The 19,382-nt window shown below is 35.8% G+C and overlaps 1 protein-coding gene across 1 annotated transcript in view; it reads left to right on the top strand.

Moving 5' to 3' along the window:
- The window catches only part of KCNT2 (potassium sodium-activated channel subfamily T member 2), a 198,164-nt gene that overhangs the window by 119,630 nt on the left and 59,152 nt on the right, over positions 1-19,382 (top strand). The window contains exons 13-14 of the mRNA XM_032591711.1: positions 1,519-1,653; positions 11,391-11,502. Coding sequence (XP_032447602.1) covers positions 1,519-1,653; positions 11,391-11,502 — 247 coding nt within the window. The remainder of the gene's footprint in view (positions 1-1,518; positions 1,654-11,390; positions 11,503-19,382) is intronic.

Below are 19,382 nucleotides of genomic sequence, written 5' to 3' on the forward strand. Positions count from 1 at the left end.
ACCTTCTTCCACCTGATCTGTCCCTCTTTTTATGTAGATAATTATAGTGGAGAGATGATTTTTTTTTTTAATTGGGGAGCAGGATTTTAAGAGCTGACATAGAAAGCGACTTAAAATTATAATAAAGTGAATTGAAGGCATCATTTTTATGGCCCATAAGGGACTATATCACATTAATTTTCTACCTATTTCTTTGTTTTTAAAAAATGTATTTTAATAGACCTAAGAACAATTATGAATTTCTTAGTTAAAAGGAACATCCAAATAAAGTATTTCTAGGGATTTAAACTTGATCATCATATTGATTGGACATTGTGGTACTGGCCCCTCTTACCATAGGAAATTTATTTGGAATAACATTCTGTTTCCATAGTTTTAGCCATAAAATCTTTGCCACAGAGCATTGTTCCTGATCCAAGCAAAATATTTTTTCTGAACTACCCCTGGGGATCTTGGACTCAGAGCTTTGGTAATACTCTCTCACCTCATAACAGAATAAGAAATCCCACCTCCTTCCTTATCATAAGAAGAAAACAGTTCCCTCTAAAGTAACGTGACTAGTTCAGCCAATCACACACTTGGAAAATATCCTCAGGGAACTGACCCTTCAATTGAAGAATTTAAAAGGAACTACTGTTCTTTAAGGTCTACACGGTCTTCAGTCAACTTTGTACGAACAACATTCTTACACTCATTCAAATTTAGTCTCCTTTATCTACTTCAGCCCTATTTTTCTAGTTTGTATGAAGCAGTGGCAGTGAGATAATGGTTTCCTTGTTTCAGTTTTAATGGTAACATTTTCTTTTAATTCAGTGGGAAACTGCTAGTTTTTATCAGTGATAGGGGAGAAGTGACTATTATAATTCACAGGAACTTGTATCTAGTTTAGCAATTACTTCATGCAACTAAAGAAATTAGGTTATTCAATCGGTTGCTCAAAAACTAAATGGTAAATGGTAAGTTTGAATACAACTGATATTTATATATTTTTCATGCTCGTGGCTGTGTTGAACCAATCTTTAACACACAGCTCTCACAAAGAGATAATCCACATTTGAGAATATTTCATAGTTTAACATTTCTTTGTTGGGCTAGACCATCTAAGGTAATATGAGTATTCATCTCTACTCTTACCAAAAGTACTGTAGGGATAAAGAAGATGTAAATGTCATGTCTTTGAAATAGTGAGAGAAAAGTTCTGATATGCTTTATTTCTATTTGATTGCAAAATGGGTGTTTTCCGTGTTTTCCTTATATAATTAATAAATATTATTTAAAAATTCTTAAAGCATAGTGCTTTGAAACGGTTAAGATCTAATGAAACATAAACAGCTCAAAAATACAAATTATTTAATATCTGTAGAGAATGTATTATAATCCCCATTAACATCTACCAGGGCAAACTCTGTGAAAGCCATCTATGAGGGCAACCTATACAAGTGTAGTGGGTAAGCAAGCACTGATCTTAGTACTGTGATTTATTGAAAGTCCATTTTTCTCTGTTGATTTTTATCAAAGCCTAGATGATTTACTCAGGTGTGGAGTGACTTTCGCTGCCAACATGGTGGTTGTGGACAAAGAGAGTACCATGAGTGCCGAGGAAGACTACATGGCAGATGCCAAAACGATTGTAAACGTGCAGACCCTTTTCAGGTAACTGTCTGAATAGCTCTGCCCTGCTGTCTACTTACTGCTAAAAATCTGTGAAATATTTGACTCTGAGTCTGTATAAAAGGAGTGAACATGAGATACTTACCCTGAAGTTATGTTCATTCATTCAATCCAAAAGCAAATACTTATTTAACATCTAATGTATGACTGGCACTATATGTTTAATTTTTTTAATTTTTTTTTAAGTTTATTTACTTATTTTGAGACGAGGGGGTGGGACAGAGAAAGAGGGAGAGAGAGAGAATCTCAAGCAGGCTCCACACTATCAGTGCATATCCTGGCTTGGGGCTTGAACTCACAAACTGTGAGATCATGACCTGAGCCAATGTCAGGAGTTGGACACTCAACCCACTGAGCCAGCCAGGCACCCCACCATGTGCTTAAGTTTTAATGCAGGATCATCATTCTTTTAAAAATAAATAGAATAATAAGTGTGTTTTTTTTGGTATAGTTTAACATAACAAATTCTAAATCCTGTGCTATAGTAGTCATGATTTGTGACAGACCATGTATGTTACAATTTTGGTTTTATGCCTGGCAGTGGCCAATAGTACGCGTTTACAAACTGGATTACTAGGAATGAAATATCGTAAGACTGTGAGCAGGTAATTTACCCATGTTAGGAGCCAAGTCATAACTCATCCAGATAGGAATTTTCTTTATGGTTTCTTTGAGTAACAGTGAAAACCAAAGAAAAGGTCATGCTATAAGCAAAGTCAAAAACTCCCCTGTAAATGAAGACATCTATGTCACTTAAATGGTTTTTTCTGAAATCATTTTAAAATTTAAATATCTTAAAGATCATTATTTCAGTTTCATGATTTTTGCACAAGGCCAAAGGACATACCTGAGCTACCAAATTATGGAAGTAAATAAAACAATCTGAACTCCATCATCATCTCCCATCACTCCACCTTTATAACCTTTATATTGTAGCAAAGCATATACTGAGGGTAATTTTCAGTTTATAGTTTGAGTTTAGAATTCAGAAGAGAGAGGCTAGATGTGAGTCCCACTTAAGTTGATTATTTACTATATGATCTTGGGCAAATTACTTTCCTTCTCTAAACCTCAATGTCTTAATCACAAAGTTGATTGGAATTTAAAAATATATAATGCTGTAGCATGTGACTGGTAGTTTTCAATTATTCAGTGAAGGCTACTGTAATATTAGCACTCTCATGATCGCTTTCATCTGACGGAGTGGAAAAGCCACAGACCTTGGAACAATATAACAACAAACTTCATCTGTCCCAGAGGTGCTAGTAGACACTATGTGACCTCAAGCGTATTTCTTAACTTCATAGAAATTCAGTTTCTCTCATGCATAAAATGCATGTGGACAATAGTTAACCCTTCTTGCAGTGTTAATGTGAAGACTGGAAATTAGGTATATAAAGAGTCTGTTTTCCAGCATCTGGAAAATTTACTCTGAACTTGCATGAGAAAGTCTTGTTTCAGAAGGAGAACAAATGTACCCTCTAAAGTTACTGTAATGAGGCGGTTCATTTAGAATAAGGCTGACTAGTTCTTGAGCTATATGAAATAGTACAGTTAAAGGGAGAATAGCACATGTTTAAAATATGACAGATATGTAAGTAATTTTTTTTCTCTAGAGAATGCAAAAGGATATTATAGGGTATAAAATTAATTTAGAAGGATGAGATTTATAGCCAGTGAACAACGTAACATCATCCTTTTTATTCCCTGTGTGGCAAAAGCTAGTTATATTTTTAACAAGAGAGGATCTTTGGTTCTTTTGATTAAACATACCATTTTAGCTTTCAACTTATCATGAGTTTATTTCTATTATGGTAAAGTTTCTATTGACCTACTTTTATTATATATACTATGAATGAATAATTTTGATTTTAAGATAACAATCAATCAATCAATCAATAATAAATCCCCATCTTACTGAGCGATGCAAAGGCTCTAATATTTTTGAACTAACTGACCAGAATAACTAAGGGTAGATATACATGTAGTGATATTACCATTATTTCACTAAGTACATAACAATATTTTCCAAGAAAACAGTTCTGTGAAACATTTTTTATGGGGTAATCCATGAGCTCCTAATCTAAACTAGTGCTAAACTAGGCTAGTCTTATATAATAAAGTGCAAAAGTAAGACACACATGGATCCCCATGATGTGCTGAATGTTATTTATATAGATAAATGACCAAAAATATGCAAATTTATTAGTTTCATCGTATAGGTGCAGTCAGTTACCACCCTTGAGGTCACCCACATTCCTTGAAGATTTTAGTTCCTGATTCACTGTGACTCTAGAAATCCTGCTTCTATCATAATTCTTGATGGTATCAGCAATCCTACACAGATGATCTTTTCAGTGTTTTACCTTAGCCACCTGTTCTCATGGTCGTAGCCTTTACCTTGAAGTAACAATGATTTTACCCTCCTTCTTTTCAGTTTCATTCAGTTCTCTGAGTACTACTACTCTGAGTACTATTGGGGGTATTTCTTCTAATACCCTCAATCTTAGCAGCCTTTTGTGTCCACTAGAACCTACTATCCACTGGTTCTGCTACCTTTTCACTGTCCTTAGTCATCTGAGGGCTTTTCTTCCATGCTTAACAGATTAAGTTCCAATATCAATCATTATAATCACTCCTGTGCTGAAACCCTGAATTAGTGTCCACTAATTACTGATTAGTGTCCACTACTGTGGACTGACACCGATCTTAACTCTCTTTCCTGTCTCCCTTCCTCCGCCCTCAGTTTTCTATCCTTTCAGCTTCTCTGCCCATCACCTTGCATGAAATTTCTTAGAGACAGATGACAAAATTCCAGAGGTAGGATCCAGTTATCTTCATAAGTGAGCACCAGGCAATCAGAAATCCAGTCATAGTGACTGGATACCAAGCTATTTAGGATTAAAGCTTAAGGCTCCATCTCTAAGAGAACACTGAGTATATGAAAGTCAATAGTGTTAAAAATGAAGAAGACTAGTTAAGTGATACAAACAGACTTTATTTAACATTTCACGAAGTGGGCAGTCTCCATTCTCAAGGATCCAGACAACTACAAAATGGAGTGTGAGGCAGGAAGCTTTTATGGGATAAAGAGTAAGGAATAAGAAAGAGAAAAACAAAAAACGAGTAAGGAACAAAAAACAAGGAAATAAGTATAGACCCCAGAGTTGGCTTGGCATTTTGGGATTGGCTGACTGGATATATTGTGTTTCTGGTCAAGTGGAATATTTACAGGTATCAAGTAACAAACCTAAAACAATTTAGTAATGAGTTTGATATTTTTAAAAAAATGTTTATTTATTTATTTTGAGAGAGAGAGAGAGAGAAAGAAAGAAAGAGCACGGGAGGGGCAGAGAGAGAAGAAGAGAGGGAATCCCAGGAGGGCTTTGTTCTATCAGGGCAGAGACCAACGTGGAGTTTGATCCCATGAACCATGAGATCATGACCTGAGCCAAAATCAAGAATCAGACACCTAACCAGCTGAGCCACCCAGATGTCCCAAGTTCGATATTTTTTAATCAGTGGAAAGCAGCCTGTGAATTGGGGGAGTACAGTGCGTCACAAGCAGTGAGACACTTTCCCGGAGAGATTTTGGGCAAGAGTGAGTTTTATAGAATGTTAGAAGAGGCAACATGGAAACAGGGCATGATGGGCTAGGAGGTCAGGCATTTGCTAAGGCTAGTAATAGATCCTGTTTTCTAGCATAAGCTGAGCTAGCTAAAGCTGAGTTGGAGGATTAGGGTTGGTGTATATTAGGTTTCCTTGATAGATATTTACCAAAAGTACAGGCTGACATGTTTAGATTTGTAACATGGGCCAGGCCACTGAGACAGCCTCTGTTTTGTGGGTCCCAAAATACAAATTAACGTTATCACAGAGACAGAAAAGTTATCTAAGTTTTTAGTTTGCTGGCATGGCAACCCAACAGGAGAAGCTCCATCGTGGTCCTAGAATTTTTTTTCAATAATAATATCACAAAAATATCTCAGCCAATCCTTATATCTTTATGAATATCATTAATTTCCTCAAACAAGAGCCGAATTCTAATCTTCTCTGTAGCTGTATATATTAAGCAAGTTAAGATTACCTTCTGCTGTTGCTCTGTATAGAGCAATGCTACATTTTATTAGCATTAGTTTGTAAATGACTGTGTAGTTATTAGTTTGTAAATACCATTTATCTTGATTATTTTGACATTCCATTTTGACATGGGGCATTTTGACCTTTACATTTTCAGCTTTTAAAACTACTAAAGAATATGTTAGAGGAATCTTCAATCAGTGGTTGTATTAGAGTCCAGGACATAAGAATGAGATGGAATTCAAATATGAAATGAAAGCAACAGTGCTCTAGTTCTAGTTATTGATAAAAACTGGTATGATTTGTTTTGCTGGCTAGGAATAGGGTTAAATTTGTTGTTATTCAGAAGCTCACAGTGACCACTTGAACCCGTACCTGCCCAGCTTACTATACAGCTTCACTTGACAAGGCCTCTCTTTTGTCCAGATTGTCCAAGGACCTTTCAGAGTTACTCAGTCCCAGAAGACCAAAGGGAAAATAGGAGAAACTCACTAGTTCACTAGCAGTATATTTGGGTGGCGGGGCTAGGAAGAATTAGAGAACAGTTGGGGGCATCGGGAGAATTCCTTTTCATCTGGAATTGCATTTATAACTCAAACATAGTTTTGTAATTGAAAACTGGATTACACAATTCAATGTGTCTTTATCCAGTAGGGCAATTATATATTTGCTTGTTTGGCCCTTGCATGTTTCTTCCAGAGGACCTACCCAGGAAGTGTTTTATTTTCCATATCCAGAATCTGGAGCATGACATACAAAGTGTTAACACTCAGATGTTTGATAAACATTCCTTAAGTTTGTTCTGGGATGGCTGGGACAAGAGGGGCCTCCAGCCTCAGCCAAGCTTTGTCACCAGAACAACCTAAACAGGCCCTGTATTGATCACTTGCCCAAATTTGTTCCTTCAGTTACGATGAGTTTACCTTTGTGGGTTCGGAGTAGTCCTTTATAGTAAGCAGCAAACTCCTTCAGGGACAATCTATTCCAGAGGTTCCAGATTCTCTAGGTAAGAGAGTATCTCTAGTACTTTACTCTGAAGAGATTCCTTGAATCCTAAACAATTGGCCCATCAACATTAGAGACCATTTCAAAGTACCAAAGACTATAGGAGATAAGGTCTTTTCAAGTCAAATATGGCTAAGCCTCTTTCTCTCCTGTGCCTATGGACCTTAGTTTATACATCTAAGAGAAAACACTCATGGGTCATTCTCCTTGAAAGATCTGCTAAGTGAGTGTCTGATTTCCAAATTAAAAGAAAAGCAGGTCCTTACTTTAAAATTTAAGTGTCTCTTGCTAAAGTTTTACCTCACAAGCACTTGGTGTATTGAAAATATTGCCTGTTTTCACATTTTTATGAACCTGTTAATATCTAAACTAAATTTAAAGAAGCATGCCAAAATGTGAATTAAAAACAACCTTGAATTAAAAACAACCACTTCAAAATGGCCATGTCATCTATCACTATTCTCATTTAACTTAAGAAAAAAGATGATATTGAAAGCAACTTACTAGCTCATCCTATTCTATATAGGAAAAAAAAAATGGCCGATTCAAACCAACAGCCTAAGTCTGTGTATCAGGAGAAAGGGAGAGGAGAAAATTAACTCAAGGAGTCATGAAGCAAATGTTTTTCTAGAGAGCACACAAGATAGATAAACATTAGTTTAATACAGAATGGGTACAAAAGTAAATACTTGCTAATTTTAAAAGACGAACTAAGGTATATTAAAAAATTTTTAATTTATTTGAGCAAAAATCAGTTCAGATTTGTCAGTGCCAGGTAGGAATTAGTTAGAAACACTCCGTGGACAGGAGTGAGGGACTTACAGAGAAGAGGCAGAAATAAAGCAAAGAAATAATTGATCAGCTACAGCTTAAGTGGTTGTATTATTTGAGAAAGCCTAGTTGACGGTTTGTGATTGGCTGTCCTTTGGTTTTGATTTCTTAACCTTGAGGCATGTATAGGTTGAGGTGTTGACTTGTTTAAGTAACCTGCTAAGGTATTAGAGCCATCTCAGTCTAATGGCCTCCTTATTTAATTAACATTAGTTTTGTTTGCATTGTAAAAGTCCAGGAATGATTTAGTTCAGAAGTCTCTTAGGCTGATTTTGTTTTAATATAAAGATATTTTTGCTTTTGATTTTTTTCCTAAAATGTAGCTGATCAAACTGGTAAGATAATCAGTGCTCTGGCAATGGGAACATATTCAAGTCATGGATCTGTGTATTGCAGGAATCAGAGAAATTCATGCATTAACCCCATAGTAGGTCAGGAGGACGTCTACAAACACCTACACTTGTGATTTATTCATGGTATTATTGAGCATCTAGTAAGTTTGGGGACTATACAGAATGCTATGGCTGAGCCACAGTGCCTAAGGCAGACATAGTGATCAGTAGTGATTAAGTAGTGATAGTCTAAGCAGGGAACATATTAAACAAGAGATTCCAGTAGAGAATTATAAATGTAGCAGCTACTGAAAAGAGTATAGTGTTATACAGGTACAGACAACAAGAATGTATGATCTAGTCCAGTGGATCAAGGAACACCTACCTATTATCTCCCTGAAGAATTTACTCAGTTGTTTACTTGATAGACTAAGCAGGCAAGGAGAGGAGTAGAACATTCCACAAGGGGGCAGCATATCCAAAGGCTCTGAGGTATTGAGCCGGGCAAAGTTGATGACTTGGAGCAGAGCAGGTGGAAGACTGACAACGTGAGGCTGAAGTCTGAATCTGAATCAGAATATTCATGGCTTTGTAGAGCACGGTAGCAAGTTGATCTTCATTATAAGAACAACAGGAAGGAAATCACTGAAGGATAGAGTTTAAAAATACTATTTTAGCTACGATGTGAAGAGTGGTTTGAGGGGAAAGTAAGAGGAGGGGAGAGCTGTGCAGTTAGAAAACTTGCATCCCCAAGATGCAAAGAACATAAATGGCAAGTTAAAAAATAAAATCAAAAAAGAATATTGTCTTTATGTTGGCACAAGTAAGATTATTATTGGCACAATAATCATAGTTATTGAGGAAATGTCATACCTCTGTATGTGGGAAAAGACATAATTGAAAATATTGATAATGAGTATGTATAAATCCAAGAATGATTCATTTATGTAGTGCAGAAATATTTTTATTATTTTGATTGGTTTACATAGATAAAAAATTACATACAGGAGATATCTGATATCTCAGACTTAAAGTGTTTAAAAAGTATTTTTAAAAGATTAAAATATATTCATATTTATTTTAGTGTTGAGAGCCAATTGTAATCTGAAACTGGTTTTTTACATATCTAAGTGAGTCTCTATACCTATATATTAATATATATGTTTGTTATTCTGAAACATCATTCCTAGCCATCACAACAGATCAAAATTTATAGTGTAGCACACTAGCTCCATTTTTTTAATTAAAATATTGTGAACATTTTCCAGATTTGTATGCCCTTATGTTTGTTTCTCTTGAATATATAATTGCAGGTAGTCTCAGACTTCTCCCAGTGGTCTGTCAAGTAGAGTATATGGTGTGTTTTTCATCTTCTATTAGTTAGCATAACTGGGCATGTCTGTCAAAAGTATTTTTTGAATAAATTATACCAAGCAGAGAATTAGTCCATAGAGATTTTGCACCTCTCCACAATGATGCTTACATCACTCAGTCAGGACATAAATTAATTGTAGAAAAGTTTTAAATAGAAAAAAATATTATTTTTCTTGTTTTTACTGTTTGTTTTTGTTTTTGAGAGAGAGAGACAGAGACAGAATGCGAGTGGGTTAGGGGCAGAGAGAGAGAGAGGGAGACGTGGAATCTGAAGCAGGCTCCAGGCTCTGAGCTGTCAGCACAGAGTCCAATGCAGAGCTTGAACTCATGAACCGTGAGATCATGACCTGAGCTTAACCAACTGAGGCACCCAGGCACCCCAGACCATATTATTTTTCAATTACAGTATTGCTTTATTATGATCTAGTACCTAGGGAAAAATAAATTTATTATGTCATTTTATTTCTGAAGTGTTTTATACTCAAAATGTGTTTAGGTCATATTAAAGCCCAGAAATAGATTTACAGATTCATATTTTAAGATACATAATTAAAGTTGCTAAAAAAACAAATTTATGAATGTATTATAATTGAATGTAAGTAATAGTTTATAGATATAAAAGGCAATGCCCTAAAACATTTCATTAAAGTATTATTTAGTTCTAGATTTTCACTAGGTGGCAGACGTAGACAATGCATTCACTTTCTCAGTTTCAAATAACATAATGGTATTGGTTCATTTATATAGAACAGAAACAGCACATCATATAAACTTTTTGGTTCTATCTAATTTCAACTCTACAAGTCACTTAAATACAATGACTAGATCAACCAATCATATTATCATTCACTGTTACTCAGCTCTCAAGTATATAGCTACACGTTTCTACTTGATATAATGTGTTAGAAGTCAGCCCAGGTAATCCCACAAAAGTATCCAAAGTTTGAAAAATAATATGTATGAAAGATAAAAGCTATATTTCGCAGAGAAAATTTAAACTTTCCAAAAGGTGAAATAAATTTTCATTGTTTTGCAGCTATGTTTTTCCCACAAATTACTTCCCTGGCCTTATATCTCAACACTGTCCTGGATGCTTCTCACAAGCTATCCATTTACTGGTGTCTTAATGCTGCATAGTCTGTGAGATTCAGTCAGCCATATTTATCACTCTTATAAAAATATATACAGCCTTATAACTTACACATTTTTATAGTTTCCTCTATTGGGTAGTAGAGTCTAATTTAAAGGCCAGCGTATCTCTTTATACCTCTTTTTAGGTCTTGGAGACCAGAGCTTTCCAATAACAAACACTTCATTGTTATTTATTAAATTAGATATTAAAAATATGCCTCAGTTAATAGAAATAACAAAATGAAGTTATGATCTGATAACTATTATCTTGTGTGTGTGTGTGTGTGTGTGTGTGTGTGTGTGTGTGTGTGTTTTGGGAGAAGGTGGTGAATAAGAAGGAAGCTAATGCAAAGCTATGGGACGCGTGAAAACTCTCAGGATCTTTCTAGAATAACACTATCAGTTGAGCCTTGGCCTCAATTCATTACAATGAAATGTTATTTGAGTTAAAATATTTTCTTTTCTCAGGAGATCATTATAGCAAGATGTGACCTTCAAAATCGCATACTATGAGAATAGGGAATCTTAGAAGATCAAAGAACTCATATTATGGACAATAAGCTCATCACGTGGAATTTTTGTCAATTGTCATATTCATCTTATAGATTTCTCTTTTGCTATTATCCACAAAGTCACTTGTGACTTCTTAAATTAGCTTCATGAGCTTCTCTTCTATGCCATTTCATAATTGTAGAGAGAAAAATATCTAATAAAAAGCCAAATTACTAAATTTATTTTTCTTACAGTGCTAAAATGTTGGTTAAAATATTCTTTGGGAAATAGCATGTCATTTTTCTTGCATTGTACAGACAGTTTATGTGACAATGCCTGCTGTTGTAATTGCATGTAGTTTTATGCCCAAGGCTAGGAATCACTCACTCATAAATGTGTTCTTACAAAATATACCATATTGGATTGTTAGTGTGATGCAAATGCTTTTTTGTGTGTGTGTGTTTTTAAATGTAGGTTGTTTTCCAGTCTCAGTATCATCACAGAGCTTACTCACCCAGCCAACATGAGATTCATGCAATTCAGAGCCAAAGACTGTTACTCTCTTGCTCTTTCAAAACTGGAAAAGGTAAGACTTCCTATTAAGGAGGTTGCATTTAACTATTTTTCTTGAAAGGGTAACTCTGCAATTCCTGTATATAGAAAGAAATGCCATGGGATAGTAGAAATAAAAATGCTGCTGTGAATTCTTGTTTTGGAGCTAAAAATCTTCGTTTATCATTTTTTAATGGGAGTTGATGGATTTGAACCATTTGTATCACAAGTGAACATACTGAAGATATCTTGTTCTCTCATCATTTATTATAGATTGAAAGCATGATTTTTTTTTTTAATTTTTTTTTCCAACGTTTTTTATTTATTTTTGGGACAGAGAGAGACAGAGCATGAACGGGGGAGGGGCAGAGAGAGAGGGAGACACACAATCGGAAACAGGCTCCAGGCTCCGAGCCATCAGCCCAGAGCCCGACGCGGGGCTGGAACTCACGGACCGCGAGATCGTGACCTGGCTGAAGTCGGCCGCTTAACCGACTGCGCCACCCAGGCGCCCCAAAGCATGATTTAAGAAAGAGTTAAATGCAACAAGAATGCATATACCCGCTTATAATGTCAGTTATATTGATAATGTCATGAGCGCTATGTCAAGAAATCCATGTTGTATAGAAGGCTTTGCAGTTTAAAATAATCCTTAAGGCCTTAGAAAAGGCTTTCTTGAAAGTTAGCTTCCCAGATGTCACCAACACAATCTGAGACAAAGCTGAGTTTATTGCTTACTTAGATAAGGGAGATGGTCATCTCAGAACTTTGGCAGTGCTTTAGAACTGGGTCAAAGTTTATTGGGTTTTGGAAATCTTACTTAGTGAGGGTCTTTTGAAGTGGGAGTTTGATTAGGATTCACAAGGGGTCAGGGTAATGTGAATGGACAAAGTAGTTATGTGGACAGAGAGGTGTGGTTTCCATGCTTAATGTCTAGACAGAGTGTCAGGGTAAATGGTTTTTGCATGCAGCATTGACTTGATATTAGTATACTGGGAGAATTTCATATAGAGAAAACAATAAGATTCAGTCTTATACATGTGAAAATGTGTTAAGTCTGTTCTATCTTCATTGTTTATAACAATATAAGAGATACAGAAAACGATGCCTTATATTTGTTGTTATAGTTGTTTGGTTAGTTCATTTTTTCACTTCATTTTGTTTCGATTACATAGTCCTAATTGCTAGGAGATATATTGCTGAGTAAGGGCATTTCTGTACTCTGGTTTGTTGATACCCAGCTTCAGAGCTGGTCACATACATTGTGTCAGTAGAGCCTTCCCACTGTTCCTTTGTTGTCATAGTTAAGTTTTGTCAGGCACTGCCTTCAGAAGAGGGAACTGAGTTTAAACCAGGTAAAATAAGTTTTCCAAGATTACATAGCTGTCAAGTCAGTGCAGAGAATCTTAAAGACATTAGCATTGAGGACAGAAAACTTCCATTATGCCACACTGCTTTAACAACATAGAAAGTGTGGTGGCAGGCATAGTGAATTGGCTCAGCATCCACAGACAAACCCAGTTACCAGGAATCCAGCTGGAATCGGTGCTGGCTTGGTGTCTGATGGTCTCCTTCATGACAAAGTGAGCGAGGATCACCTAGTGATGAAGAATACAAGCTCCGGAGTTAGATCGGTCCATTTCTCTACTACTTTCTAGGAATGGAACCTGGCTAAATAAATTATTTACACATTGATAGCTTTGGGATACTTCTCTGGCAATAATAGTAATAGACAAATAATAGGATCGCTGCAAGATTACACCGCATGATCTATCCAAAACATTTAGCTGTTTTGTCATATAGTCAGTACCCAAATAAATGGTACTAAAAACATAATTATAAATTGTTGTGGATGTCACTAATAAACATTCCATTCTGTGTATTCAATTTTACGCCAAATAGATGTTTCAAGGTCATAACTGTGGAAGATGTTTTCAGTAATGTTGACTGTATGTGTCTATATTTTTGTGTGTCTGTTGCATTAGGGGAAAAGAAGAACAAAATGATATTTTTATTTTTGTTGGGGAATTAATTTAAAGTCTTCTGCCAGCCTAGAAATCCTCTTCACAAATGTAGGAAAGTTTTACTTGAATAAGCATTAAATCAGACTGCAATATATCTCAAGCAATCCACTAAAGAGATTGCAAAAAACAGAAAGGCATCTCATCCTTTTATACAGCCAGGCAAATACAGTCATTTGCATACATGCTAATGTCTTGATAGAAAGGAAAAATAAAACTTCTTGTATTTCTGCAACAAGTAAAAGTTACAACTTCAAGCCCGGCACCTAGGCTAACCTCTCAGACCAAAAGACAGGATGCTTTATGCTCACATTTCAGAAAGATAGTTCTAAAGCTCCCAAGAAAGACTTCACTGATTTACAAAAACTGACTAGAGATTATTCGGGTTTTCAAAAGGTTTGCATCCGTCTCAAGTAGAGAAAGAACTTACAATCGCCAAGTTTTCTAGGGGAAATGCTTTAGCAAAAAAGAGCAGGAAGGAATGAGTTTTCTTTGTCTTTTGGCATCAGAGGAATTCACTTATTTTTTAGATTTGTATTTACTCTGACATGCTCTAGATATTTCCCAAAATAAATAAAGGAATTCGGTACATTCCCTAATTGTTTAGAAGTAGAGGGGCCAGGGGAATTGGAATTAAAACCAATTGGTTTGGAGGTTATAAAGTCATAGGAAATTCTTTTCAATTCAGTCATTACCACTTTGTTCATCTAAATAAGGATTTGGTACATAGAAACTTTTTAGACTTTTGGACTGTTTCGACTTAAATTGTGTTCCTCCCCCTCAAAAAAACATGTGTTGGAGTCCTAACCTCTAGCACCTCTGAATGTGATCTTATTTGAAGATAAGGTTTTTATAGGGGTAATTGGATTAAAGAAGACCATTGGCGGGGGGGGGGGTCCTAATCTAATACAATTGGCATTCTTATAAAAATAGTAAATTTGGACACAGAAATGTACACACATAAAGGGAAGACAATGGGAAGAGAAACAGGGAGAAGACAGCCATTCACACGTCAAGAACAGCCTGGAACAGATCCTTCACTTAAAATCCTCAGAAGCAACTGATGGTGGTGACATGTTAATTTCAGACTTCCAACCTCCAGAGCTCTGAGGCAATAAATTTCTGTTGTGTAAGCCACCCAGTCTGGAGTACTTTGTTAGGGCAGCGCTAGGAAACTAACACATGTGCCATCAATGATATGGTAACTGTTCATTTGCAATCAGTGCTTTTTATCTGATATAAATACAGCTAACTTATCTCTTAAAGTAATTATCTTTCTTTGTCTTCTGGATACAAGGAGATATTTTTAGGATTAGGAAACTGACCTTTATTTCTAGTATTTGAGTAACACGTTCTAGAGTTATATTGGCTGAGGAATAGGTAGATTTTTATTCTTTTGAATGTAATTATGAATATCATTTTATTCTATCTCTAATTAGATGCACTTACACAGATGAAACCTTCACCTTTAGAAACATAATCAGTTTTTGAATTAGAAACAAACAACAGCTGGGCTGCTTGCCACACTTTTTTGACACTAAGTGGTTTCCATTTAAACTCAAGAAATGCTGGAATTGGTCAGGATGCTTGTGGAAGATTAGATTGCTTTGACCCTGGCTGCTTTACTTGTGTGATGATTACATTTGGGTGGTTTCCTGGTAGACCCTGCATTCTAATAGAACCTTGGTTGCCATTGGTAATGCAAGTAATAATCTGTAAGGATTCTCTGGAAGAGGCCACTCACGGAAGAATATCCACAATAATAACTTCCATTAGGAAGAGGAGAGAACTGAGAACATGGAAGGATTACTGGTCTGTGACAGTGATGTGAACAACAGATATTGTTGAGGACCTCCGTCTGTTCTTATAAAAAGAAAAGTCCTTGATTATTCCTTGATTACTTTTCTTAGATTTGCTGTCTGGAGGTATTCCTTTTTCTGTTGTCTTATGTGATCCCTGTCTCACCTCAAGCTTCTTCCTAAACTATTTTTATCCACGTCACTTTGGGAGTACATACTTCTTGCAGCCTGTGTGAATTTTGTGTCTTGCTTATTGCTTATGCAAATTTGAAAAAAATCTAAAGATCTTTAAGCTTATGAAAGCACTTTTTTCCCAAGACATTTAAAGTCTAAAGATTTTTCAGACTAGTCTGCTAATTTCTCTCAAAAACTTGATAAACTTCTGGTATACTTACTTCCATAAATTTTTATGGCCAGACTGTCCTCAAAATTCCTTCTTAAAATATAATTTTTGAGTATTTATTTCTTCGTCTCCTCAATCCATGCATCTCTCTATCTCCTTGGAAGCTGCCTTGAGGTTATTGAGACAATAGTGTTGGGTTCGACTTTGTTGTTCAATGCCTTGTTTCAGTTTTGTCTCCTGTGTTGTTGGCATTTAGAAGTACACAATTTTTAAATATTGGAGGCTCCTAATCTCTCAGCTGTTTATTTTTAGTCTCTACTTGAAACTAATTCTTGCCTGAACTACTACTGTCCTTGTAATGCCCAACGAAAGACAGCAAGCAAATAACAGTATATATACACCAATATTAAACAGATAGAAGTTTTTATGAGCCAGGACTGGGAATGGCAAATAAACTTCCACCCATATGCCATTGGCTAGAACTCAATCGTGTGTCCACACCAACTTCAAGGGAGACTGGGAAATGTAGTTCAGTCATGTGCCTCAGAAGAATTGGGCAAAAGATTTTGGTGGACAGTCAACATTCTCTGTCATATGCAATATATCACTGATTTTTTTTCAAATGTATATAATCAAGACATTTTCTGAACATTAGTGCTTTAGTTGGCATTTTCCCATCATCTGATCTTTCTTTTGTTATTATCCACTTTTGTTCCTGAGTTGTTTTGCTTTACAATATTCTTTTTGTCCTGGATATTCCCATTACTGCCAGTGTTTTCCCAATATTACTTCCCACATTTGGACATTGGTCATGTTGGGTCATTGAGACTTCCCCTAACAAAGTAAGTGTAACAGCATCAGAAACACAGTATTGGAGCTAAGCAGAGATGAAAAATGTGACAGATAATAAGGAAACAAAAGAGGAGGACAGCAATATGGAAAAGAGAAATTTCTATCTCATTTCCCTCTGAAGACTTATTTCATCTCTCTTGTTTTGATGCATTTCATAAAAAAGCCTTTTATTCATGCAGATGACGCAATTTGCTTTAAAACTGCTTCCTTTAAAATGGCTTTGGAACTATCACCATTCCTCAATAATGATCATAATTACACTTGAGCAATCATATGGTAATTGCACACTAATGTAAGAGGCAAAGTAATGAAAATATGAGTTTAATAGTGTGGTATAATAATAACTATATATATATATGTTTGGTCTTTGTCCCTGGTTCCTAATGCAGAGCTTCAAAAAATCTTGGAATTTAGGAGTGTCTTTTGTTGTTCATATCTTTCAACCATACCTGATTTTATGCTAAGGAGGCAACTGATAGAGGAGATAGCTTCAGCATGAGAACCAGAAAAAGCAACCTCATGATTAGAATATTGAAACTTTCAATATCTTCATCACCTTTCAAACCTCCAGGGACAGAAGAGGGGCTGGACATTGAGTTTAATCACATGACTAATGACTTAATTAATCGTGGCTACATAATGAAACTGATAAAAACTTGAAAAACGAGGATTCGAGAGCTTCCTGGTAGGTCAACATATTGATGTACCAAGAAAGCAGCATGTCCTGACTTCATCGGGACAGAAGCTGCTATGCTCACGATCCTTCCAGATTTGCCCTGTGTCCTTTTTTATCCACTATTCATTTTCATTCTTTATAACCAAATGATAATTATTAAATATAGCATTTTCATGAGTTCTGTGAGCATTCTAGCAAATTATCAAAACTGAGGGGACTGTGGAAAGCCCCAAATTTATAGCAGTCTGAACAGAAGTACAGTTGCCTTGGAGACACATAGGACTTGTGGCTGAGGGTAGTCTTGTGGGACTGAGGCCCCTTAACCTCTGGGGTCTGAGTCAACTCTGGGTAGTGTCATAATTGAATTCAATTGTAGGACATCCAGTTGGTGTCACAGAACTGGTGTCAGACTGCAAAGAGTCATGTCTGCAAATCATATCATTTTGTAGTCAGTGATAGAGCAAAATGATAAAAATTGGAGATAGCTTCTGGGAGAAATAAGTGAAGACTATCAGAATTATTTGTTCAACATATCAACTGTGAAAAAGCAAGAAGGCAAATTTTTCATGTTCTCAATTTAAACTGAAGCCAATAAATATTTACTAAGCACCAATTATGAGCCAAATACCTTACTAAATGCTAGAGGTTTCCAATAGAATAAATACTTGGAATTTGTAATGTGACGGGAGGAACAGATAGATATATAGGAACAGACAAAACACATGGCCTTACTTTTTTGTGTGTGCAAATAATTGGACTACTATTTGTTCATAATCAAAGTACTAGAATGGCTGAATGCAAGTTTGGTGTTAGCTGCCTACATGAGATTTGATTCATTAGGAAAGATTTTTATCCTGTTTTTAAGCAAATATTTACCTTTTCCCTTACTGGTCCACAAAGAATTTGAAGAAAATATTGGTATTAGTTTCTATTTCTTTTGAATGTAGAAAAGCATTACCTGATCCACTCTAGAGGAGTGATAAAATGTTATTTATGTGGATAATTATTAATACCTTTTTAATGTTTATTTATTTTTGAGAGAGAGCACAAATGGGGTGAGAAGCAGGGAGAGAGGAGAGAGAGAATCCCAAGCAGGCTCTGAGTTGTCAGTGCCGGGCTCAATGCAGGCCTCGATCTCATAAAATGTGAGATGATGACCTGGGCCAAAATCAAGTGTCAGATGCTTAACTGACTGAGCCACCCAGGTACCCCTGGGCAAAGTCTTTCTTCAGGTATCCTTCAAAACATCATGTCTATGCTGATAACCTAGTCAGAGTGGAATTTCTCCTGTAATTATTGTGTCAGTGGTATTTTCTAACCTTTCCTGTTCCAAAATTTCCCCCAGCATGAACTATCAGCTGCTTCTGCAGACATTTTATTTGGTTCTAATTCTTGATCTCTTTTCAGTGAGATATCTGCATGTCACATGCTGTTTTGTTTTTCAGACCTTCCCTTGTCATGGGAATTATTGTTGATTTACCTTATTTTACTAATTTTTAAAAGGATACTTGTGTTTTATGAACTATAACTTTTGAACAACATTAAATGGTACTGAACTTACCTTTATTTTTGAAAAGTACATACAGGTAGTTTATTTTATAGTTTATAAAAGCACAAGAAGGAATAGCTGTTGCTTTTCTCAAAACCAAAGCTAATGAAACTGTAAATATTTTAGATCTCTTATTCTGTAAAAAAGCAGAATAAGATCATGCACATGGAATGCATAATTGCTTCCTGTTTGTTTGGCAAATTTGCCTTTTAAGGCTCTGCTCTGATGTCACTTCATCTACGACACCATCTGCATCCTCGTGAGGCTTCTTTAATACTTAGACTTCTACAGGCTCACATCACATGGCTTTGTAAATACTTGATTTTAAGTCTGTCTGTTAAGCAAAACTATGAATACCTGCAAAATTGGAATCTTCTGTTAATCATCTTTGCATCCCATCAACCCAGTTCAGTGCCTGATACATAACAGTTAATGGATAAGTGTTTCTTGATTGCACTGCTTTGTTTTTTCCGAAGCCATGGGAATAGTCAAAGCTTTTTTTTCCCTTTTTCCCCCCTTAATTTAACACACATTGTAAATGTGTTTTTAGTTTACTATATTATTTCTGATATAAGTTACTGTTTAAACAAGATATGAGCTAACAGATCTCTTGACTCATTTCCAACTACGTGTCTTATCTTCCAAAGTGGAAACCAAGAGCCTGACCGTACAAC

This window comes from Lynx canadensis, chromosome F1 (assembly GCF_007474595.2).
Source record: "Lynx canadensis isolate LIC74 chromosome F1, mLynCan4.pri.v2, whole genome shotgun sequence".
NCBI classification, from domain to species: domain Eukaryota; kingdom Metazoa; phylum Chordata; class Mammalia; order Carnivora; family Felidae; genus Lynx; species Lynx canadensis.